The sequence below is a fragment of the Denticeps clupeoides genome, chromosome 4, assembly GCF_900700375.1.
Source record: "Denticeps clupeoides chromosome 4, fDenClu1.1, whole genome shotgun sequence".
In the NCBI taxonomy this organism is placed as follows: Eukaryota; Metazoa; Chordata; class Actinopteri; order Clupeiformes; family Denticipitidae; genus Denticeps; species Denticeps clupeoides.
The window spans coordinates 16423786-16449426 of record NC_041710.1 but is presented as its reverse complement, the minus strand read 5'-3'; the positions used below and the strand labels follow the sequence as shown (position 1 = coordinate 16449426).

At 41.4% G+C, this 25641-nt stretch overlaps 2 protein-coding genes across 4 annotated transcripts; one reads left to right on the top strand and one right to left on the bottom strand.

Moving 5' to 3' along the window:
• Positions 1-16294: 16294 nt before the first annotated feature.
• Positions 16295-18621, top strand: mul3 (mitochondrial E3 ubiquitin protein ligase 3). Of its 3 annotated transcripts, none has more exons than XM_028978599.1 (5): positions 16295-16421; positions 16547-16667; positions 16742-16829; positions 16933-17053; positions 17131-18621. In XM_028978599.1, exons 2-5 carry the CDS (start codon positions 16554-16556, stop codon positions 17621-17623), a joined length of 816 nt encoding a protein of 271 aa, XP_028834432.1. In that variant the 5' UTR covers positions 16295-16421; positions 16547-16553; the 3' UTR covers positions 17624-18621. The 3 variants fall into 3 exon arrangements, with proteins under 3 accessions (XP_028834432.1, XP_028834433.1, XP_028834431.1); XM_028978600.1 differs by having other exon boundaries at positions 16296-16371; XM_028978598.1 differs by lacking the exon at positions 16295-16421 and having other exon boundaries at positions 16428-16667.
• Positions 18622-18724: 103 nt separating this feature from the next.
• eif2b5 (eukaryotic translation initiation factor 2B, subunit 5 epsilon) lies at positions 18725-25292 on the bottom strand. Its single transcript, XM_028976644.1, has 16 exons — positions 25108-25292; positions 24562-24686; positions 24270-24455; positions 23991-24168; positions 23629-23709; positions 23456-23533; positions 23072-23384; positions 22709-22854; positions 22488-22629; positions 22286-22387; positions 20302-20409; positions 20018-20108; positions 19760-19883; positions 19542-19667; positions 19311-19421; positions 18725-19123 (listed from the first exon to the last, which is right to left on the bottom strand). The coding sequence occupies exons 1-16, from the start codon at positions 25258-25260 to the stop codon at positions 19067-19069; spliced, it is 2121 nt and encodes a 706-aa protein (XP_028832477.1). The 5' UTR covers positions 25261-25292; the 3' UTR covers positions 18725-19066.
• Between the last annotated feature and the right edge of the window lie 349 nt (positions 25293-25641).

Genomic DNA, 25641 nt, shown 5'->3' with positions numbered 1-25641 from the left:
AGATTAGGTTTTTTTAGAATAACAAAAATTAGCTAAAATTAATGCTAAAATCCTACACTTTCTGAATGTTTTTTAATAAATCTTTTTATTTTGATGTCTAAATGTGTAAAGCAGATGCTTTTTGGAGTTAATCTGTATTGTGATTCCTCACGGCTGCATGTGATGTGTTCTAAGGAAATGTGTTCTGCTGTTAAAGCATCCGGGCAAAAGGGACACAGCAGCCACACAGACGTTCATGAAAAAGGAAACAGCCTGGATCTGTCGGCATCCGACAACAGGACCTGAGCACAGAGTGAAGAGTGGAGCCACATTTCCCTCTGCAGGACCCGGACACTTCCTGTCACTGTCTTCCAGGCAGTTTTCCATCCCTCTGTTTCACAACACTGCTGACCCTGTGTGTATAAGGGTTAGTGTGTGTGTGTCACACAACCATCTTGTTTTTTCCCCAAATCTGTATCACACATTTTTTCACCCTGTTAAATCTGTGTGATGATGTGTATCTTTGTGTGTAAAAAGCTGTTTTAGCAGCACAAGACACATACACAGTGGTCTCAACAAGTATGTCGGGGGGGTTGAGGCATTAATGCAAGCATACAATAAATAGCTGACTTACCACCTAACTTCCCACTGACTACAGACACAGTACCTTCCAGTTCTTATAGAAGAAATGTGAACACTGTAAACGTAGACATTTATACACTTTTAATTTACATGCTAGAGAAATGTATGTGGAATAAAATGTGGTTTCACATGGCCTGATACAGAGAGAGAAATCTGATATTGAGAGTCTACCAGTTGTCTAGATCACCTTCCTACAAGCTTTCTTAAACAAGTAATGCCCGATAAATCCCAATTATCAAAATTATTCATGCTTTGCTCAGCACTGGTCATGTACAAAGTTCCTTTAAAGTAGCAGTTCTTTCAAACCCCTGTGACAGTGAACAGATGGACTCATGTGCACAGCATATACAAATGGGGGGTTATTACAGGCACCAGCCTGCAATAAATAGGCAGCAAGACATGACAGACATGTTAAGGACCCGACGAGTGGTTAATGACCTGCTGCTGGACTCTGATCAGGACTGTGTCTCACTGCTTGTCCTGCTTGACCTGATTGCAGCATTTGATACGGTTGATCATGCTATTCTCCTCAACAGATCCTGGTTAAGGTTATTTTTGACTGATTTGTATCAGTTTGTGGACATTATTGGTGATTTCTATTCACATAGTGGTGTTTGGTGTTCCACAAGGTTCTGTCTTAGGTCTGCTGCTTATTTCCTCATACATGTTTCTTTTATGTCATGTTTTTTGTAAAAAAAAAAAAAATCACTGTTATTCCGATGACACACAGCCATATGTAAAGGACATTAGACAGGGGATGCTCACTGACTTTCTTCTGCTGAGTCCTGATAAGACAGATCTGAGGTTCATGCAGCCAGACTGACTACATCATAACTCTGGATAGCTTTTCTGTACAGAAAGTACAGAAGTACAGAAGTAAAGGTTCTAGATTTCTTCATTGACACAGGTCTTTCATTTGAGTCTCATGAATATTCTTTCACCTTGGAAATATTGCAAAGATAAGAAACATGATCTTAGTGCATGATGCAGTTTCAGTGTTTAAATCACATCTTTTCACTTGTTAAAACAAATCAGGGAGGGATAGGAGGGATGGATTTTATTGTTGCTTAAGCAAAAACATAATTAATATATTCTACTAAACTAAAACAACATGCATGGTGTGTATGTTACATATCAGATACTCAGTGAATTTTTACTTAACAGGGTTAAGATATTAATAGAAATTATTATAAATTAGTTTTAAGAAACACTTTTTTTCTTACTTACTTGTAAAAACAAATCAGGGACGGATAGTGAATGAATCAGCTGTTTTGTTTGCATGACCAAGAGTTTGAGCAGAACCCATCGGGCAAGTGGTCTGGATTCGCAAAGCCATTGCTGACTGCGAATTTACATTGCGTTGGTGTGCAAACGTCCTGCCTGATCATATGGTCCTAATACATTAATTGATAAAAAAGCGTAAGGGATGGAACAGGGGATGTTCATTTAAGAAGGGGAAAGAGTTTGACTGTTTTTATTTCAGGGGGGATGGCATCCCCCTCATCCCCCCTCACCTGGCCTAATGCTTCTGAAGTTAAAATCCCACTAACCACCATAACCACGTATTTCTTTACCAGTTGTGCAATGGCACCATCTGCCGCTGCTGCAGTTTCTTCTCTCCGAGGCACTAAGTCAAGCACCCAGACTTCCAGAGTCCAGTGATGAGACCACCACAGAGGTGCAGGCGTGGACATGGACTGCAGGTCCCACCACGACCCCAGGTCCTGCTGAAACAAAATGGACTCATGACTCTTAGCATCATTGGCATATACAACCTTAGAAATAACGAACTTCTTATACTTATTTAACAGTATGTCATGGTTTGGGTCCTGGGACATGTGCAGACGTAGCAGAACAGGGATGAACAGAAGGAGGGAGGATTTTACATGGGACACTGACCTTACCTTCATCTACATCTGGGTCACTGGCCCCTCAGACGTCCTTGTGGCCCTTAAGGATCTGGTGGTGGCAAGGTTGCTGTAGGGTTGCCAACTTTCTCAACTCCAAATGAGGGACTCTTTCCCCTGCGCATGGAGCAGCTGAACATATTGCCAGGTCATAAGAATAGATCTATGTGAGTTTTCTAGGGGGTTGTTCTTTAGTCCAGAGAGGGTCCGAGTTTGAGGGGCGTTTTCTGTAGTGGCGATAAGGCCCATTGACATATACTGCTTGAAATTTTGGGCTATACAAAAATGTATTATTCTTGTTTGTCAGTGTTAAGGCTGGAGCTGCTTCCAATATGGACATATTTGTTTCAGGCACAGTTCAATGACCAGCATAACACACTGTGTCATATTATCACATACAAGAGATTTAAGCATTTACATCCCAACTGTAATTACACACAAAGTTTAATTTTGTAATGTAAGAAAGTAAATGGTCGAGGCCATGCGAGGCAAGCTGATCTCCATTACACTTCTCACTCTCCACCTTTCTCTCTCTCTCTCGCTACATTTCTCCTCTCCCCAGTAGTTGGCTCACGTGTTGCTTAATAACACAACGAATGCTGGGCTCTTAGGGGCATAAATGGCTTCGCATAAGCCTGACTGAACTGAGGCAATGGAGTAAAATGGGTTAAGATTGCACCCAATCTTTTGGCCTCTGCAAATTTGAGCACGTGTGGCCAAACGTGAGAGCCCTGTATCAATTCAAACACAGCACCAGGAAGGTCTGGGCAGCACATCTGAGTGAAAATAAAGTCAAAAGAGATATGTTTGCAAAGACTGATTGCGAAACAAAAAAGTGGCTATTACTGGGAAGGGAAATTGCATGTAAACAAGGATTTAAATTACTTCTATAAAATGACAGGAGACATCTATTTATGAAAACATAGTATTCTGTATCTCCCCTGTTTGTCCTTCCCATGGCCTGACAAACTATTGATACGGATATTTTTTGTGTTAAATTAATCAACGTTGTTTTGGTATAATGGATCCATGAAATTTGTAATGTTTCACAGATTAGGGTCACGGAATGTTTTTAACATGATTTTAGGGTCTCTTTCTGTCTGAACTGTTATGCCATATTCACAGCAAAGACATCAATAAACACCAGGCCATAAATTAAATGTCCTGTTTCGGTCTAAAGTTTACTAGTGCCTTTGAGGTGATCATAAGATCTCTTTATAAGGGTCCTCAAGAATTTCTGTCATTTGCTCTGGTATTTATTGAATCTGCATTGTTTCCGCATAGCAGCCATGAAGACTGAGTAAATTTGCACAACCTCACCACACACCTCACGCACCACAGAGGCGGTTTCCATCGATACCCTTTCATCAGCAGTGACCGTGTGACTCTGTATGATTCTTGCTTCACACTGCATTTCTCAAGAAAGGTCCCTCACGGAATGAAATACGAAATAAGAACCGTTCCAGTGTGGTTCTTTTGGACCATTTGGACCATCCCACCAAGACCCATCTTCTTCATTTGGGGATTTTTGAAGAAGTGTAGTGTTGGTAAATGAACCATAATCCCAAAGCGCATATTCAAGAACGGGAGATTTAATTGTCTAAGCCTACATTAAACAAGCAATATTCTTTGCACTGCATCAGTTGGTGAATTGGTAATTCCTGTGTTATATTCCTGAATATAAGACATTCTTGCGTATTCATGACTTACTAAAACACTTCCTCACCCATACACTATCCTTAACCTCCTGTAACTCATGGCTGCCAGAGCCCATCCCGGGACACGGGGCACCGGCAAAATATTATTTCAAAAATATTTTACTTGGCAAACAGTATTGCATTTTTGTCTAGATCCCTAATGTAAAACAACACCATTTAATTGTAAAATTAGCAGCTGGCCGAAGGGCACAGTCATGTGTCCAGCAGGAAAAGCACACCCTTCATAAAGCTGTACTGAGCGAGAAGATGAACACGTCGCACAGGACCACAACAACAACAACATTTATTTCTTTTTTAGCCCAAAATCACATACAGTATGTCTCAATGGGCTCAACCACTCTGGCCTTTTTAGACAGGAGTCTCATTAGTGTGGCGAGGCGCCAGCCTGATACTGATGATTTCTGACGTGCCCGTTGGACCGGCCTGGCTAGTAATTGTATGCTAATTCTTGTCAGCCAGAGTAATTTGGGTGCAAGTTATGCAACTACTGTTTGATAAGAGTTTATTGTGAGGTCAGTGCCGGCAACACTGGCTGAGGCAAAAGAGATGGTTGGACATCTGCTGTTCTGAGATTCTTTCAGCACACTGAATTTAAACTAGTGGAGGAACTCCAGTCTTTGTCATCTTCATTTTTCATTTTCACTTTCATTAACAAGCCCATATTGTGAATGATGGAATACTGAAATTACACTTTTAAATGGTGTATTAATCCAAAAGATCTCTGTCTAAACTTGACACTCCTCAGTACACAATACACCTTAATTTAATTCCCTTGCATTGACGTAAGATGCTCCCCTTCTGATCAGCCAGACATTGCAGGGTCCTCTACTGTAGAGCTTTCTTGAGTGGAAACAAAACATGGCATTGTCCCTTTTACTCATTTTCACAATCTGAAATCCCTTGGCTGGACATTGAGGCTGAAAAAAAAATCATTGCTGCTTTGCTGCTCAGTGGGTCAGTGATTAATCCCCTCCCCAGCTTTCTTTAGGGTTCTTTTTCAAAACCAGTTGAGTTTGATAATTTCCAAGAAACTCTAGAAACATGAATGGAAGCATTCGTTGCAATAAATAGTTAATTCAGCATACAGTCTTACAGGCATATGCTGTTGTTCTTACATACGTCTAAATACACTACAGCAGGCAACTAGCTGAATGGAATTGATGTTGGAATAATAAACGGCAATTGATTTAAGGGGTTATTCTCCCCTTAAAGTACAGCTGACAATAAATACTAATCAATAAGTCATTAGTTTTGTCATTCAATCAATAAGTCATTAGTTTAAATTAGTTTAAGAAAATACTGTACAAAGGCTACTTAAGGAAATAGTTTACGAATGGACAACCTCTTATCAATATGCTTATCCATGGTTATTTATGACGTAACAGCACCTATTATCTTTCATGTCAGTAACCTTGATGTGTTTAGGCAGTTAATGTACAGTGGACAAATTAGTTTGCAGAGAAAATGTGTGGTGAGAGAAGCTTTATGATGTTTTGTGTCTTGGTGTCAACCTTGCTCCTGAAAAAACAAGATTTTATTAGGCTCAAGTAAATCTTTAAAGAAGCAGTGATGAGTTTGCGGAGTGCAAATAATGAAATACCCCTGCCTATCATAGTGTGCAATTCATCACAACTGTCCACATCATATATCCTTGTTCAATGTTACTTGTGTTTTAAATGCATCAATGAGACAAACAACAGAGGCAAGGAAAGAACAAGGGCTTCCTCAGGCCATAATATTGGAGGACCATATTTCCTAGCAGCATATAAGATTCACTAATATCACTATCACATGTTCACCCATAGGATGTTAAAAAGCTGATTATCGTCTTGTTTGGTTTGGGAATAAGGGAAGAAAAAGAATTACACCTGGGTAGGTGGATACAGGTAGCTAGGCAGTGGTGGCCTAGCGGTTAAGGAAGCGACCCCGTAATCAGAAGGTTGCCGGTTCGAATCCCGAGCCGCCAAGGTGCCACTGAGGTGCCACTGAGCAAAGCACCGTCCCCACACACTGCTCCCCGGGCGCTGGTCATGGCTGCCCACTGCTCACTAAAGGGTGATGGGTTAAATGCAGAGGACAAATTTCACTGTGTGCACCGTGTGCTGTGCTGCTGTGTATCACATGTGACAATCACTTCACAATTAAGCAGTCAAGCAGTCTTGTTGGTATCTCTTAATTTCTGTATAAACAGAATACATAAATGCTGTGGAATTAGCAACATGGTCCATAATTTTGATAGATGTTCAATCAAACTGTACTTAATGTAAAAGTTTTAGTTGGCAATCAGATTGGACTCAATATGAAAGTTTTAGTTGTAACGTCTTAATTGTTTATGTGACATTTAAAAATGGCTTGAGTTAGTAGATTTAAAGAATTGGACATTTTAAACAAATGCCACTTTCATAATTAATTTGTCCCGCTCATTTAATTGTGCCATAGCTGTAACATAACTGTATTTAGTGCAAGGCATTGCAACAAAATTATGGGAGCCGCTTTGCTTAGTGGCACCTCAGTTACATCTTGACGGTTTGGGATACGATCCGGCAACCTTTTGATTGCGAGCTCAGCCCTGTGTAACAGGGTGTGTTTAATTTTACAACAAATTCACAGACTAAGTCATCTTCTGTTTTAATGTTGTTAACAAAATGCACAACTTGGTTAACACAAACAACTGGACTTCTGCTAGAGAACGTTGCACAGATAATTGCCATCAGTTTTTCAATCCAGAGTGTCTGTAGCCTTAACCTTTAACAAGTGAACAAAGTGAGTCACAGCCCGCAGCACACTAGCCAACCCGTCCTGTGCCATGAGGGGCTGTCCCGACGGGCTCAGGGTTTGCATGTGCCTACACATGTTCCTGGATAACACACGGAATCATTAACACCACCTAGGGCTCCAAATTTTGTTAGGCCCTGAGACCCACCCACACCATTTTTCCAAAAATATCACCATTTAAACAATCAGGCTCAGAGGACCTTTGTGCCCTCTTTTCACAATTAAAACTGATTTTATTGCAAGTTCATCATCATGTACATTCATCATGCACCAACCATATAAAAATCTTAACATAGCCAGTGGTAAATTAACTCTAAATTGTCAACAAAATGCAAATGTTAGTGTTAAAATACGACCGTAAACATGATTCGTAAAATACGATTCGTAAAATACGAATTATAGTCTCTCCAACACATTTTTGATCCAATGTGTCTTGAGTTTTTTTCTTATTGTTTCTGGCAGGAAACCTATGTTCTCATATTGCTTTATCCTTTTAGTATGCAGTGCATCCAGAAAGTATTCACAGCATATCATTTTTTTCCACATTTTCTTATGTTTCAGCCTTTTCCCAAAATGGATTAAATGCATTTTTCCTCTGAATTGTACACACAACACCCCGTAATGACAATGTGAAAAACGTTACTTGAGGTTTTGACAAATTTATTACAAATAAAAAAACTAGGAAAGCACATAAGTACATAAGTACATACGTATTCACAGCCTTTGCTCAATATATTGTTGATGCACCTTTTTCTGCAATTACAGACTCAAGTCTTTTTGAATATGATGCCACAAACTTGTCATACCTATCCTTGTCCAGTTTCACCCAATTCTCTTTGCAGCACTTTTCAATCTCCTCAGGTTGGATGGGAAGCGATGGTGCATAGCCATATTATGGGATGTTGTAAGTAGAGTTCTGAGGAAAAATGGATTTAATCAATTTTGGAGGTTGTAATGCTGTAACAAAACAAAATTTGAATGCTTTCTGGATGCACAGTATAAGTAAAAGGGTGTTGTTAGCCTTCAAGGAGAGTCATGTGTGGCAGGTGTGCCCACGTGGGGGGCTCATGTGTGTGAGAGAACCAGAGAACGTGATTCCTCACGTGGCCGTCTCATCTCTTACAAATACTGCCTCTGGGTGCGCTCCATAGCCGTCGTGGCCAATTGGTTTTCCTATCGGGATCGCCACCAATCACAGCGGTTATGTAAGCGGTCCTGGAGCAACAGAAAGGGGGAGCGAGTGGCCATCACCTAACTGTAGACAGAATTCCATTTGTGCAGACAACAGGACTCAGAGCAGAGACCCAGGTGTAACCCAGGGAGCACAACATGACAACATGAAAAAGCTTCAATAGTTCAGTTACTGTAGTGGGAAAAGGGACATGAGCAGAAATTACACACACTATTTCTTTATGATTTGATCCTGTTTTCTTTCCAAATTGGCAGTGTGGAAGAAAGACATGGTGCAAGGTGTGTGTGTGTGTTGGTGTTTGGGGAAGTGTGGCACCTTTGTAGTTTCCTTCGACAAACAAACAGTCTCAGAAACAGCCCCTTCATTGACTTCCACTGACTCGCTAATCTACATGTACTGCATGTGCCTCTTGCACCAAAGGAGTTTTTGAGAAGGAACATTCAAATGGTCTCGCAAATTGATCACCATGGTAACACGTTACATTCACACTAATTGAGAGACTAGTCTAGAGATTTTGCCTAGAAACAATTTAAGTGCTTCCAAAATGTCAGTCAGTACTTTAGAATAAAAGTGGCAGTAAATTGGAGATTTAAAAACAATAACTTAAATTACAATAAATGTATTATATTATACCTAAATAATAATGAGTTTTCAAATCATGATTCCAAAGAAAGCATTGAGCCCCTAGCTCTACAACACCTTTAAAATGAAAATGAAGATGTTTATTGCTTTATTTGGGGCTCCATAGTACCAAAGACATCTGTCATTGAACAGCCCCAGGATGGGAACTGGACCTGAATGAAAGCCACTCATTGATTGCGGTTCCGTCATCAGTGCGTCACCGGTGCAGTCGCAGGCACAACATCATTAAAGTCACTCCAGCCCTGCTTTCATGGAGCCATACCTAGCAACACGTGTGGCCCAGGACATGTGGATGATCTTTCCCTGCTGTGCTTAGCTCTGTTCATTGACATGGGGGCATTGGGATTACAAAGACTGATTTGAGTAGGTCCATACCAGAATGAACAAAATAAATGTCCTCTACCCCAGTATCCCTGTATTAGAAAGTAAATCAACATGGCTGGTTTATAAACGTTTGTTTGTTCCACGTGTGGAGATAAAAAGATGGGAAAACAGAAGCTGCAACCCATGTGACAGAAAGCACTTAGAATCCCTGAGAAACCATCCATCCCTGAGTCCCTGACAAACATACAGTCTCAGTTTAAACATGGAACAGACATTGTGCTCCAAAAGGTTTGTCCCAAACAGTGTCTTCTTCCTGGATAGCTTGCCTAAGGCAATGTCTGAAGCTGTAGGCATCACAAGATGCTCTCTTGTCTTCCCTTCACCCTTGTCAATCTGAATGATACAAGGGGGCCATTTAATCTCTGCCAATGTGGCCTTTGTTTGAATCCAGAGGCTTTAATCTTCACATGGCCTATCTGCTGAAAGAGCCCTGTGGTGCACACCAGCACGCACATGTGCCCCGACGCATCTCTGAGACCCCAATGAACTCACGTTTGTCTGGAAACTGTCTTTCCAGTAATGTGTTGGAGGATTTCTCTGCCAGGCATAGAACATTTATTTCGGAGATAATCCACTATACCCACAAAGCCATCCCACCTAAGCCCTGTAACATTTTCTCATGTGATTTGGTGGGATGGTTCTTTATCTGATAATCTTTAGAGAAACGGGACAGATTAATTTAAGCCTTAATGTGAAAAATGACTATTTACCATGATTAAAGTGTTGGACCTCCTGTTGAGCAGACTGTCCTTGTTTTGCCAGACAAAGCAGGATTTCACGAAATTTAGAAGAGCTTGCTTTTATTACAACCCACTTATATAGCACAACAGTACATTTCACTATTTGGGGATGTTTTCAATGGTCGTGGAAAGACTGCTGAAAAAGGTTTAAAAATAAAAGTGGAAGAATGGCATTCACTTTCTTTTGGAATATGTTAGATGTTCACCTTTTTTTCTTCTCTCTTTTTCAAACAAACCTTTCTTCCAAAATTATACTATACATAAATATATATGCAAATTGTTGTTTACAGTAATGGTTTAGAGAAACTATATCATAAAAATATGATAATAAAAATATGTCTTTTTATTGATCCCAGGAAAACTAAGTAATTATTACTGAATGTTGAAATCCATAACAGCTGCAGTGGGACTTCAGTGGGCCACAGTCACATCCCCCAACAGGAAGCCCACTGCTATCATTCTGTACTTACAGTAACTTCCTGTTTTTTAGAGCACAAGGATATGTAGGAAGCTGGCTGGGAGAGCAGGAACTTTTCCTGTCCACCTGGGGAGGTGTGTTTGCTCGAGATATGGAAACACAGACAGGTTTCTGCACAAGTCTGACTAAAACAGTGGTGGATAGCAACATAACACATCACACACAAATCTTTTACTATACATTCCTGTTTAAATCTTCACATTAGTCGATCTAATATTGGCCATATTCATATTTATAATGTAGGTGCTATTATGAAATCATTCTTTAAAAGTAGAGCTAGACACCTGCAACACTGCAGCTCGTACAGAGCATGAATAGTCTTTAAAAAAACCTCTGTGCATTAATGATGTGTGAACCACAAGAGAAAATCAATTATGTTCACATCCAGCCCAGAAAACCCTTCACAACAGACTCTACATCATCTGGTGTATTTTTAGCTTTATTGACTGCTGCCAATGTTCTGCTGTTAGGGCATCCCAGAAATCCATTGTAAAGTAACAGACAAAAAAAACATTTTACTCTGGGAAAGAGTTACCAAAACACACACACACACACACACACACACACACACACACACACACACACTAATGCAAATTAGAAAGCCATTTGCAGAATGAGGGGAAAAATGGCACTCAAACCAAAACAAGCTTCTAAAGAAAGGGTGATAACAAAGGCAGTCTGAAATTGGATTCCCCCATGTTGGTGAGTCAAGCAGAAAAATGCAGACAATGGCATCCTGTTGTTGTAAACCAAAGCCACGGACTCCAGGATATGAAATCACAGTGAGAGGAGCTTCCTGCGTTCCTCAGGTCTAGTGCCGGCTTGGAGGAGTCACGTGTATTGAGGAGGCCAAGAACAAAGAGAGAAAGAAAGTTAGTGTGGTCTTGCACACTGTAGCTATACCAAAGAAATCAAGTATTCTGACTGAAATATAATCTAATTCTAAATTAATAGCAATCACAAATAGGATCAAAGTTCCAGGCATGCATCATTGTGTACAAATCAGTTACGTTGGTTATCTGATTATATGAGAAAAAATTGACATTTAGGCAGGAGTCGTAATGTTGTTGTAAAGTTTTAAAGTAGTACAAATTTAAGAGTCTGAGACTATACGATCATAATTAATGATTGCTATAAAAGTCAGCTCAATTTTGGTGATCAGCTTCTGGCATTTTTCATGATCTCAATAAGAAAATTAGCATCTTTTGAATTCCTGTGTATTTTTCTTACTTTTAAATGCAGACATGTTGCTGCTGAGGCACTACAATACAGAAGCAATGCATTACATATATTTATTTACATTTACCAGACGCTCTTGGCATTTATTTGACATTTACCAGACGCCCTTATCCAGAGCGACTGTCAATCGGTTACAGGGACATTACCCCCTAGAAACACACAGGGTTAAATGTCAAAGACACAATGGTAGTAAGTGGGGTTTGAACTTGTGACATTGTGGTCTTCTGCTTCATAGGAAAGTCCACTAGGCTACTACCACATTACATGATGTACAAGCTGGCAAAGAAATTACTGAAAATGAAAAGTTATTCTTCAATATAATAGAATAGAATAGAATAGAATATGATAAACTGTTCATTATCTCTGGTATTTTCAGTCAATATCAGAAAAAAATGGATAGAAATCAATCAAAAAATCTAAGTGTTTGCTGTGAGAAAGTACATAGTGCTATTTTTTTTTGCCATATCGCCCTGCCATAGTATAGAATATCCTGACATTGTAGTGTTAAGAGACCATGTAGTGAGGCACATGCGGTAATATCAAGCAGTGGTGTTGTCTCACAGTGGTATCCTTTTCACAGGGGGAGAACAGTCAAGGTGAAGGGTGGAAAACATTAAATGCACATCAGCCATGCCATGAGGGAAAATGAACAATAAGGCTCAATGATGCCATGCAGAATCCAACTGACCTATTTTCTGACTGGTAAGTCTGTCAGGAGTTTGTGTCTACCAACAAATCAACAAATCAAGGGGAGTGTAAGGACAATTTCATTTACAGGAAATTCAAGTACTGTATCTAAAAAAGTAAGTATGACAATAAGATGGTGGTGCTTGAGCTACACGTTCCAATTTTGACAAAATGTGTCCTTTGCTTTGAACCATCACCCTTGGTGAGCAGTGGGCAGCCATGAAAGGCGCCCGGGGACCTCAGTGGCACCTCAGTGGCACCTTGGCGGATCGGGATTCGAACCTGCAACCTTCTGATTACGGGCCACTGCCCCTGAAAGGATGTTCAGTGTAACATTTTGATCAATATGACTTGATGATCGTCAGCAGATACATGTGCTGCTAACCCTTTGCTGACCGGTGCAAACATGTATTACTTGGGTTCCTGAAGCCACCAAGACAAGAACAGAATTAAATGTATGCAAGAAGGTTAGTAATGTCGTATTCACATGCATCACAGCTGCATTTTCTTTTCTTGAGGTAACACTGCCATCTAGTGTTGAATGATAAGTGAGTTCATTGATGCCTCTTGGTTAAAAGTTTTCGCCTTTTTTTTTTTGCGTAAAACATGCAGTTAATGTGGATCATAGTCTGTGCGGTATGAACGGTAGAACTGTTTTCTGACACCAGCTCACCCCCTGCACCGAAATAGAAGCCATCTGCATCTGGAGATCTTTTTTTCACTGTCATTTACAGTAGTCAGGAGTTTTCATGAACATGTACTTTACTTCTAAGTACGCCAGTGTTCCATCGGTTGTGATTGCTGGTTCAACTTTATCCTTCCATTTACAGCATTTATCAGATGCCCTTATCCAGAGTGACTTACAATCAGTAGTTACAGGGACAGTCCCCCTGGAGACACTCAGGGTTAAGTGTCTTGCTCAGGGACACAATGGTAGTAAGTGGGCTTTGAACCTGGGTCTTCTGGTTCATTGTGTGTTACCCACTAGGCTACTACCACCCACCCAACCACCCAAATTCAAGTCATGAATTTAATCAGCAATGTGCCAAAGAAACATCCAAATGAATGCATTGCCTAAAGCATCACACAGCATCCACAAACTTGTCTTCTTCCCGCAGTTAATCTAGATGCCATGTCTCCCCAAGGTCACCCCTAATCCCTGTTGGATACAGTCTCACACCCCATGCAAGAACTTCTGACGGCACTGAGCAGCTCCTTCTGTGGCAAGCTCCTGCTTCCACAAATTGGGAAGGAGAGATCAAAAGCTTTACAACAAAGGTCTTACAGCTGATCACACATTCATTGGCTACACAGACTAATAAACACACACATCTAATACTCCATGACAACTTCTTATGTGCAATACATGTATATAGCCACTCTGAACATATGTACATACATATATTCTACAGTCCCTGACAAAAGTCTTGTCACTTGTGTACAAATTGACCTCAAGTGTCGCTGAAATATATTTCTAATCAAGATTTGATTTTTTTTTTACAAGAAATGGCTCATTTTATTCACAATAGCTTTTTAATAATGTTTCAGTGCCAAACGAAACTGTCAAAAAGTATTCTAATATTCAAAGTTTGGTAAAGCCCATTGAGTCAATTTTTGCAAAGACATAAGTGTTACCGCCTTGTCATATGAGCTTTACCAGTGACTAATAATGGATCAAGTAGGTGTCAGGTGTGTATAAAAAGAAGCCCAGACCTTCACTAGACCTTCACATCAACTGCACCTAGACCTCTGCAAACATGCCTAAGATTCACCCTGAGACTAAAGTGTTGATTATCAAGAGGCTGAAGACCAGATCCACAGCTGATGTGGCAGACACCTTCAATGTGTCTCAGCATCAAGTACAGAGGATTAAAAAAAAGGTTTGAAGCGACTGGAGACTTTTTTGACAAGCCCAAGTCAGGCAGACCCTGCAAGACAACTGCTCGAAATCCAAGGCCAACCCATTTTCCACTGCAGCTGAGCTCCACAAGACCTGGTCACCTGAAGTCCCTGTGTCAACCAGAAGAGTTTGTCAGATTCTGTCTTGAAATGGCCTGCATGGTCAAATCAGTGCCCAGAAGCCAGCACTAAACAAAAGACAATTGAAAAACCGTGTGGCATTTGCCAAGGCCCACAACCTGCTAAAAGTATGGACGCTGGAAAAGTGGCAGAAGGTGGATTTTTCAGATGAATCTTCTGTTGAATAACACCACAGTCACCGCAAATATTGCAGGAGACTTACTGGAGCCCACATGGATCTGAGATTCACAGAGAAAACAGTAAAGTTTGGTGCCAGAAAAATCATGGTCTGTGGTTACATCCAGTATGGGGGTGTGCGAGAGATCTGCAGGGTGGAAGGCAACATCAATAGTCTGAAATACCAACAAATCTTAGCTACTTTTTATATTCCCAACCATAAAAGAGGCCAAATTCTGCAGCAGGATGGTGCTCCATCACATACTTCCATCTCCACATCAAAGTTCCTCAATGCGAAGAGGATCAAGATGCTCCAGGATTGGCCAGCCCAGTCACCAGACATGAACATCATTGAGCATGTGTGGGGTAGGATGAAAGCATGGAAGATGAAACCAAAGAATATTGATGAACTCTGGGAGGCATGCAATTCCTGATGACTTCATCAATAAATTGTTAGAATCCTTGCCAAACCGCACTGATGCAGTCCTTCAAGGTCATGGAAGTCATACAAGATATTAAATTTGGATCTCACAGCACAACTACTGACATATTTTTGTATTTTCAGTAAATTTGTTCAATTTCTGTATAGGCGACAAAACTTTTGTCTTGCAAAAATTTGACCTTTCTGTCTTATAAATTATAAATATTTTTTCAGTGAAACTAATTAATTTCAAGGCATTAAACATAATTTGGTAGGGTTTTAGCTTTTCATATGAGCTATTTATAACACCAATTGATTAATTAAAAGTCAGGTTAATAGCAGGTGTATCTAGAAAAATAGATAAGCGACAAGACTTTTGTCAGGGACTGTATTTGTTTGCCATATCTGGCATTTGCCAGAAAACACCAACGTGGCAAATTTGCCACTGGCACACTGAACACATGTGACAGACATCACAGAGTCTAGGGAGGCAGTAGAGAAAGTTCTGCTGCCTGCAACATCCTCCAGCATGACCGGTTTAGCAGGGGGTCAGTAATGGTGTGGGGTGGCATTTCTTTGGGGGTCCCACAGCCCTCAATATGCTCACCAGAGGTAGCCTGACTGCCATTACGTACAGAGATGTGATCCTATGAGTAGAGCTCAGTTAGTGAGTTGATTCAAACTGAATGCAACTCCATTATGCTGCACAAATCTACACATTGTGTAGGGAAACATTGGACAGGGCAAAAATGTTGACAATAATGGTGAAATGGCGCCTGTTCACAGGTTCTCAGAGGTTCACAGTAGAGCTAGTAGGTTTTGTAAGTTTTTATTAAAACTTGAGAACCGTTATTCAATGAGAGTTTATTTAATGAATGAACTTGTGAGCAAGTGATTAAATGAAATGGCCTCTGGACATAGACAGAATGGTGATAAAAAGAGCACTCTGGAGTGCTTTTTTCTGGGGTGATTATTTGAAGCCTGATTGCATGAAATAGAGGGAATATGTGTACCGAGATTAAATGGTGGTAGTAGCCTAGTGGGTAAGACACTCGCCTGTGAACCAGAAGACCCAGGATCAAATCCCACTTACTACCATTGTGTCCCTGAGCAAGACACTTAACCTTAAGTTGCTCCGGGGGGGGGGACTGTCCCTGTAACTACTGATTGTAAGTCGCTCTGGATAAGGGCGTCTGATAAATGCTGTAAATGTAAATATGCAGTAGTCATTCTTGTTTTGTTTTTTTCTGACCGGTAACAGAGTCGCCGCCTGCTCCTGACGCGCATGCGCGAACCGCGTCGCTCCCCAACAAGGAAACCGGAGTGAAAGCGCACGTCTTTTTTTACTTTCATTTAACGCCGAGTGTTCCTGTAAGATATTTCACACACGTTTACTTTGCCTTTTTTTCCCTTTTTTTAAAGTAAGTGTTTTGCTGCTGGCGTCCTTGCTACTGATGTCCTGTTTTGGTGCGAGTGAAGGTGGGTCACCTGTCTTGCTGCACAGAGGGCTAAAATCTCCCAAAATGTGTGTATTTTCTCCACTGAGATAAAAGATGAGCGACGCCCTCCTGACGCCGCTGGTGTTGTTCGCGGGGTCCAGCTTAGCCTTCTCGTGCGTCTTCTACCATTTATATGAGGAGAAGAAGAAGGAAACGAGGAAACTGAAGGTAACCGGTCCTAAAACGCCATTCCTATTGTGGACACGGGCGTCGTAAGTTCATTCTTTTTTTTCCTGTTACAGGAGATACCAAAATTTCAGCCAGACCACCACTTGCTTAAAGTCCTGAAGTCATCTCCTCATAAACGACTGCAGTATGTCGCAGTTGAAGGTACGTTGAATGTTGGGGGGTTTTTGGCCTCTGTTGGCCAGTGTAATCGCGGCCTTGCGCGCACCACACGCCGCCACGCTCACTCTTTTTCTTACATTTAAAGGCATTGTGCAGGCAGACGGGGAGTCATTGGCCAGTCAGTTTGTACCAAGGTGCTTTGCTGTTGTGCAGAAGGTCACCGTGCAAGAACACTGGAAATTGTGGAACTCGGTGACAAATGCCTGGTCCGTCTTGTGAATCTGCTCCTTTGGAGTCGAGGAACTGGACTTTGTCTTTAACCACACTTGTTCTGCTGTTGCAGGAGCAGGAATGTGAGGAACAGGAAGGAGACGAACAACTCCGTTCCTTTCAGTTTGGTTTCTCCTGGCACCTACCTCTACGACTCGTCCGTTAAGGTGCAGTCTCCGCTGGCGGCGTCTGGAGATTACCTGGAGGAGGTGCACCGCCACATGAAGTTCGCCAAAGAAGACCTGGTGGATGTGGTGGTGCAGGGTTTGAGTGGAGAGAAACCAGTGGCCCAGGAAGAGCGAGAGGAGATTCTCAAAGTGGGAGCCACCATTACTGGGTTTGGCGAGGTGGTCCTGGAATACGGTGATGTCATGAGACTCCAGCCACCCAAAGACGGCCGTTTGTATGTCCTCATGTCTGGAGACCACAAGAGTTTCATAGAGAGACACGAGCGGACCGCAGGATGGTTTAAAGCTTTGACTGCTCTGTTGGGGATCACAGGAACCTCGGTGTTAGCTGGAGTGGCCTTCAGTGCCTACAACCAACATGGAGGCAGAAAAGACTAAAACAGACGTCTTTCATATAATATTACTGTTCCGGATTACTTTTCAATATCGTGATTATGCCATGGGGTGTTTACTTTATTTCCAATGGGAATTTATAATTTCATGTATAACCCCCTTGCCTCCCCAAACCTCTTCCTGTCAGCAGTGTACACCACTCATTACTGAGCAAAGAGCCTCTGCAAACAGTTTTGATAAACCCTTCTGTAAAGGGTTAGTAAACCCTCATGAGGAATGAGCAAACCCTCATTCGTGGAGGAATTAAAACACTGTTGATTTTCTACTCTAGAGCCAAGTTCCTTCCTTCAAAACTCTTTATGCTTCTCCCAAATAAAGCGATCAGCCTTTTTCAGTTCCAGTGTACAGTATTGCTGTACATCCAGTCAATACTGCATTCAAACACGCAGCAAGTGAGGATATCTAGATTGAAATGTTAAAAACACATAGTTTTGAGAACCAGGGCCCACTCATGACCTTGTCACTAGTGCACTGGTTTTCCTTCCTTTGAAAACGTTTGGTAGGTCCTAACCAATGCTGGGAACATTTGCCATTTTTCAGCTTACATCAAATCAATTTCAGGGACAAAATGTACCTTAACTGTGACAAGTCATGCCAGTCTCAAATTAAAGGACCAGAAATTATAACTGGGCCTTGGAATCACTCTTATTCAGTTAGCAGAGGGTACCCTTTCCAACTCTCACCTCCATGCTCCCTTTCCAAGACCACAATGCAAAATGTATTCTTTTTTGTATAAAGTATTCTTAAAGTAGTCACAAAATCTGCTGACGGTTTTATGGAATGACTGGCCATACGATAGCACCCAACTGATATGCTGGTCCCTGTTACATGGAACCTACAAGATATTGTGATTGTGCTGTGATTAAGGTAATTGGGGAAATAGATTATTCTTGTTTTATGGTTTGTCATGAATGGAAAGATTTTTTTATCAGCCCTACATCTGTACTGCTTTTTCACAGAAATAAAACTGTACTCACATGTGATCAGCCTTGGTTTTATGTAACTTTTTCATCAAAGCTTTCAGTGTACAGCAGTGTATGCATCAAATTCTCCCACACTATTCATTTCAACAGGTTCACCTGTGCATTATATATAACAAAGCATTTATTAAATGAGGGATGGAACCATCAATCAGGAGAGGGGAAATCTGTAGAACCCATTGCAAAGGACCTTAAATGACCTGAAGGCTCAAAGGTTGGAGTAGAACCTGATGGATTTAATTTACTGCACTGCCAATAAAACGATTGCCGGATTGCTATATTCTCACTGTGATTTCAGATGCAGAACGCAGACATGACAACGCGCACGCAAATGTTCTGTTCAGGCTCCATCAGGTCACGGTGCACTCTTGTGTAGCCCTGAACTGTATCCCAGGTCAGAGGGCACACATTTAACCATTCAGTCTTCAGCAGCACAGCTTTCATCCAACTAATCTCCTTCTGAATACTCTTCTGCTTCTTCCAGCCACTGGATGAACTTCAGCAGCTAAAAATGAAGGTTTATGGTTTATATTGTTTATATTTCTTTTATTGTTATTCTTACTGAGTGCTTTTGAGTTAATAATCCATTATAGAAAAATTAGGGCAGAATTTAGCAATATCATTGACCTCTGCACTCATACAATAAAGGAAAGCATCTGAACAGATCAGATCATCCTAGCTCAAAGACTCACCCCTTGGTTCTTGCGTAATAATTTGCTCTTGTCTGTAGTTCCTTCTTGAGAGAACCAGCGCATGATACCATCTTCCTCCAAAATATCCAAGTTGTATGCACTCATCAGAACCTTCAAGGTTAAAAGCAGATAATATCATTCAAAACATCTCAGTTGTTAAAGTTTGGCTTATTAATAATATTGTTAGAACCATTATTATTTTGCCCTGTGTGCAAAGACACAATTCCTTACTTTTACCAGAGCTCCCCAGTGAGCTTCATGCTCCAAGAAGAACTCTTCAATGGAGGCCAGGCAGTTCAGGTGGTCTTGAGCCCTTTTTACATAGTTCTTAAAGACAGGAGCCCACCCCTTCAAGAGCTGCGTATAGGGGACATTTGGTTACAGTCATCATACTCATACTATGTTTTGGATGCCTTTTGAATGGGTAAAGATGATCTATGAATACACACAGGCAGGAGCAAAGTGTTGTACTGGGATGTGCTGAGATCCGCTCCCTCTTGGAAGAAGGGGTATTCTAACACAACTCTGGTCAAGATCTGCATGACCTCCTTGAGAGTAATATTATAGGCATACCTGAGAGAATGAATAAAATGCAAAAGCCAAAGTAACTCCTACCCATCTCATATGTTGTGGTTAGCTACAACATAAAGAGGTGACTCAGGTATCGTAGCATATCTATATACGTAGTCCTTCACACAAGGACTTACTTCAATGAGTTGATCTCCAGTACTAAATTGTCACAGCCAATGTTCTCCTCCAAACCTCTCTGCAAGGTCCCCTGAACCTCTGTCTGGAACACTAAACACACAAAATATCCATGAGAAAAAAAATGAGATGGATAAATGAGAGTTGGGGCTGATGATGAACAGGTTTTCCACAGAAGAACCACTACAATGTTTAGCCTTTATTATTAAGGCTTCATTCTTTAAATGCACTTGTAAAATGTCATGCCCATAATGACAATAATCAGCTGATAATTATCAAAAATTACCCTTAATATCATCCAGCTCTGGAGAAATGGTACGGCTTCCTGGTTGATCAGAACCTTCACTGGCCTCACTTTCACTGTCACTCTCTGGGTCAGGGTTCAACACCAGCCCTGCAGAACAGTGAACAATTGAACAATTACTTTTTAAAATAACACTATATAATCTGGTGATTACAAAGTGATTGTTTCCACTTCATGCTATCAAATACAGAATTTAAAAATGTACACTGCTCAAAAAAAATAAATAAATGAAATACTTAAATGACACAATGTAACTCCAAGTCAATCAAACGATCCATTAGGAAGTGGATCAATTTCACTTGCTGTTGTGCAAATGGAACATACAACAGGTGGAAATTATAGCCAATTAGCAAGACATCCCCAATAAAGGCGTGGTTCTGCAGGTGGTGACCTGACCACTTCTCAGTTCCTATACGTTCTGGCTGATGTTTTGGTCACTTTTGAATGCTGGAGGTGTTTTCACTCTAGTGGTTACATGAGATGGAATCTACAACCCACACAAGTGGCTCAGGTAGTGCAGCTCATCCAGGATGGCACATCAATGCAAGCTGTTGCAAGAAGGTTTGCGGTGTCTGTCAGCCTAGTGTCCAGAGCATGGAGGTGTTACCAGAAGACAGGCCAGCACATCAGGAAACGTGGAAGAGGCTGTAGGAGGGCAACAACCCAGCAGCAGTGGAACAGGGGGAGCACTGCCAGAGCCTTGCAAAATGACCTCCAGCAGGCCACAAATGCGCACCCTCCATGAGGGTGGTATGAAGACCTGATGCCTACAGTTAGGGGCGGGGCTTACAGTCCAACACCTTATAACATGTTTGCCATTTGCAAACTCGCCAGTCACCCTGTGCTCTTCACAGATAAAATCAGGTTTCACTCTGAGCAAATTAAGAGTGTCTGGAGATGCCGTTCTGCTGCTGTAGTTTGGCAGTAATGGTGTGGGGTGGCATATCCTTTTTGTGGGTCACACAGCCATCCATGTCCCCGCCATAGGTAACCTGACTGCCATTAGGTACCAAGATGAGAGCCTCAGACCCTTTATTAGACCATATACTGGTGTGATTGTCCATGAATTCCTCTTAATGGAATTCATAGACTCATGTGGCTGGAGTGTGTTAGGAGTTCCTGCAAGATGAAGGAATTGTTGCCCGTTCCCCAGACCTGAATCCAATTGACCACATTCGGGACATCATGTCTCGCTCCATCCACCAACACCACATTGCACCACAGACTGTCCAGGAGTTTGCGGATGCTTTAGTCCCGGTCTGGGAGGAAATCCCTCAGGAGACCATCCGCCACCTCATCAGGATGCCCAGGCATTGTAAGGAGGTCATACAGGCACGTGGAGGCTACACACACAACTGAGTGTCATTTTGACTTGTTTTAAAGACATTACATCAAAGTTGGACCTGTAAAATAGGAAATTCCAGTAGCATTTTGTGCTTTTGTCTTTCGTGAAGGTCCCCTTCATTCTCCCCTTGTTTCTCCTGGGCCAGGCTGGTGAAGTCTGGTTCACGGCTTTTTTTTTTCTCTTCCCTTTATCCTTTCTTTTGGTTTTTCTGTAACACTGATACCTTTTTTTTTTTTACATATAATATATACATGTAACTGCAATAGTAATCTACTGGTGTTAATAAATTAGAAACTCATCATTGTTGGAACCATGACACTTTCATGCCAGGTAACATCAAAAGAGTGTTTAATACAGTGCTTGAATTCCTCATTTACAAGCCTGTAGAGCTTTTTTTCACATTTTGAGGGTGACTCCAAATACAGACCTCCATGGGTTGATAAAATTTGATTTCCATTGATAATTTGTGTGATTTTGTTGTCAACACATTCAACCATGTAAAGAACAAAGTATTTAATAAGAATATTTCATTCATAGTATCTCTTGTTTTTGTGTTCCCTTTTTTGAGCAGTCTGTATTGCGTTCTGAATGAGTATGTATGCAGGTTAAGTAAACACATACCCCACAAGGACTGGGCCAGTTCATCTTCTTTGGTGTGATCCAAACTGCTACTCTTCCATATATAACCTTGGCCCTCTGTACCCAGTTCCTTTGAGTTGTTTGCTTAAAATAAGCAAATGTATTCATAGTTTCCACAGCATCTCTATTTTCACACATAAGCTTTTAAAATGGCATCAGGAACAGAAAGTGAATAATGATTTACCTTTGTCTTTTTTTGTGGCTTTATTGTGGCCAGCCTCAGCATGATCACTTAAGAACTCATCTTGTTCTTCCTCCTCCTCATCTGGATGGTGCAATGACACCACTGTGCCTTCTGGAAGAGTGACATCTGGTCCAACAACAGCCTACATGGAGGAAGTGAACTCTTTCACTAAGTGAACTCTTTCACAAAAAGACATATTTTGCTGCTGACTGAACTCTTACATTAAATGCCAGGACACACTGCTCCTTCAGAATGACCCCTGTTTTCACTTCCACACCATCACAGACAACAGACTGTCGGATCGCCACATTATCAGCAATGTGGACATTATTCCATATGTAGGCTCTATCCAGGATCACATTGTCCCCTGTATGATAAACATAAATCATGAATGTACAGCACTGTGTACAGCACTAAAATGTGTTTCTATTAAAGTGGCTTTATAAATCTGCTAATTTTATCTGATAAAATTATTAAATATAATTCGATATTATTCTTATGGTGCTTCTTAATGTCAAATGTGTGTATTGTAAGAGTTCTAATAAACATCTAAACAGACTGGAACCACAAATATAGTCAAATACCAATGATACAGTTGGCACCAATGACACTGTTAGAAATGTGTCCCTTGGCGCCAATGCTGGTGTCTTGACCAATGAGAACATTCTCTTCCATTTGACTGCCGTGACCCAGACTGACGCCGGTGCCACGGTACACATTGTGCCTGGAGTGGGTGCAGCTCTTGCCCTCCTCATCCACAAAGTTGGACTCGGGGGTGATCGGGTATATCCAACGACGAATCATGTCCGAAGAGACAGCATCATACATGAACAGGTTGGACACACGGGCACCATAACCATCTTTTGCAACATGCAGATGGATCTGGTTTCCTAAAATCTGAAGCACATTTTAAACATTAGTCATAACAGTGTATGCATAATTGGGGTGCGAAAGAAAAAGTCCCTTACCTCTTCATTGACCAAAATCCCACGTACAAAATCATTTCGAGTCTGATAGTCAAAGTTATCTGTGAATAGTTCTGCCACCTGAAAGCAAGGAGCCATGCATTAATGTTTAGTCTTCAGATATCTGGGAATGCCTTATGCCTTAAAAAAAAAACAAAAAAAAAAAAAAAACTCACTTGCGGGGAGCAGATGCTAATGTGACAGTCAAGAAGATCGTGTCGAATTTCAAACTCATCACTTGTACTGTGGAAAATGTTCTTAAGAAAAAAACAGTCACTCAACAGTGCTTTTATACATTTAGAACCAGCAACAGTAACAAGTTCTAATATTAAAGCCATAACATAACAGTTAAAGAAATCAAATCAGTTTACAAGTCAAGTCAAATGTACTAGAAAAATATACTAGAAAAAAGTTTGTGTCTCCAACTACTAGAATTAATAAACATGCTCTGTGAGGATGGCAAAACGTCAATTTTAATGAATTATGATCATTTACAATAACTTTTGAAAACAGTAGTGAGTGGGACTGAAAATGTTACCATGGGAAACTGGAGCTTTTTCAGGCCCTGGGTCTTCTGATAGTGTAAAATGCGCTTGCTCTTGCTGTCCACGGCGACTACAATGTTGTCCTCCTCACAGCGTGCCCGGTGACCCGGCGAAGACTCTTTGAAGATCATAGTCATCACAGAGATGTTCTTCTCCAGTTTTCGCCGGAGTCTTTTGAGAACACACAGGGCACATAGCGTGTGAAGACGAGCACTGAAACGTACGACTGAAGTGATGTTAGAAGACGTGAATGGGAAGGCGGACTCCTTTACCGGTGCTCCTGTAACGCCTGGGTAACATCAATGCTGGAGACCACATCCCCATAAACAAGAATGAAATCCGAGCGGAGCAAGGCCTTCGCATCCACGTCCCGCAGTACATCGCCAAGGGAACGGTACGTGTCTGAGGTGATGAAATGAACGGTGTTGGAAGAATTGGAGCGACACCATTTTGACTTCCTAACAGTAAAAAAAAAAACAATTTTTTAAATCATCATATTAGAGGGAGGACACGGTTTTAACATGAATGACAACTTCACAAAAATGGAAAACAAGAGCATCTTACGCCAAGTGGTCCTTGATTTTGTCTGACATCCAGCAACAGAAAACAAAAGTTTCTTGAACTCCGGTGGACGTAAGGAATTCAAGTGTGTAGTCGATCATGGCTACATTGGCCAAAGGCAGCAGAGCCTGAAAATGAAAAGCACAAAAAAAAGTGTATTACATTACATTTTTAATTCACAGCTATTCCACCTGCCTATGGTGACAGACATTTGTCTGTATTGGAAAGTTAATATCAGCCGACTGGGGGGAGAACAGCAGTGTGTCCAAAAAAACCATCGGGGGGGACAATTTTAGTGAATAAAAAAAAAAAAAAACACTTTATAAAAGAAGAAGCAAGCGGTGTCGAGCCGAAGCCTTAAATTCTTCCGACAGTTTGACTGGCGATGCATGATTGGCTTCTATTTTCCCGTGAAACAGACGACTTCAAAATGGTTAGCAGGTAAAAGGTGTCCACGCATAAACGAAGTGGCGTTGGGGTGGTTGGTGGCAGCTGGGTCGCGGCACCACATGCGGGCATCATGACTGGCAGGAGCAGCTCGGTACGTACGCGGGGCTGGTCTTTAGTGACGGGGAAGAACCTGCGGTTGAAGCTGTCCGCCACCAGGACGGCCTGGAGCGGCTGCTCCTCTTCGTCCTGATCGACAGCCGCTCTCCGAGCTCCGGGGCGACCCTGCTTGGCCGTTTTCGCTGCCATGTTCATCAGTTTCCTGCCGAGTGGAGCACTGCGTACGGGGGCCGGGAGGGGACAAAACGCGAAGGCGAAATGCCGAGCGAGCCTCCGCTGTCGTCACATTCTAACTAATAAACTAGAGGTTAATATGAAAACAATTTGGACTTCTTCAGGTGCTATTTGGTTGACAGACTATATTAAATTAACTTCCACTCGGTCACATTATACTGTTCTAATACGTTTTTTTGTTTCCCCAATATAATTGAGATATATCAATACTACAATAATTAGTGTCAATATTTCTTTCACGATTTATTGTATTTACACTTAATGTTTGGTATCTACCTGACAGCCAATCTGATATGTAAATCACTTTTTTCATGTTCAACATGCAGTAACATCAGACAGGTC

Bases quoted from the DNA above. Each gene is read 5' to 3' on its own strand.
- mul3 (XM_028978599.1), top strand. From the start codon at position 16,554: ATGAGCGACGCCCTCCTGACGCCGCTGGTGTTGTTCGCGGGGTCCAGC. The intron at 16,668-16,741 runs GTAACCGGTCCT...TTCCTGTTACAG, and splicing joins AGGAAACGAGGAAACTGAAG to GAGATACCAAAATTTCAGCC. The intron at 17,054-17,130 runs GTCCGTCTTGTG...CTGCTGTTGCAG, and splicing joins AACTCGGTGACAAATGCCTG to GAGCAGGAATGTGAGGAACA.
- eif2b5 (XM_028976644.1), bottom strand. From the start codon at position 25,260: ATGAACATGGCAGCGAAAACGGCCAAGCAGGGTCGCCCCGGAGCTCGG. The intron at 24,169-24,269 runs GTAAAGGAGTCC...TGTTCTCAAAAG, and splicing joins CAGGCGTTACAGGAGCACCG to ACTCCGGCGAAAACTGGAGA. The intron at 19,422-19,541 runs GTAAGGAATTGT...TTAACCTTGAAG, and splicing joins ACTGGGGAGCTCTGGTAAAA to GTTCTGATGAGTGCATACAA.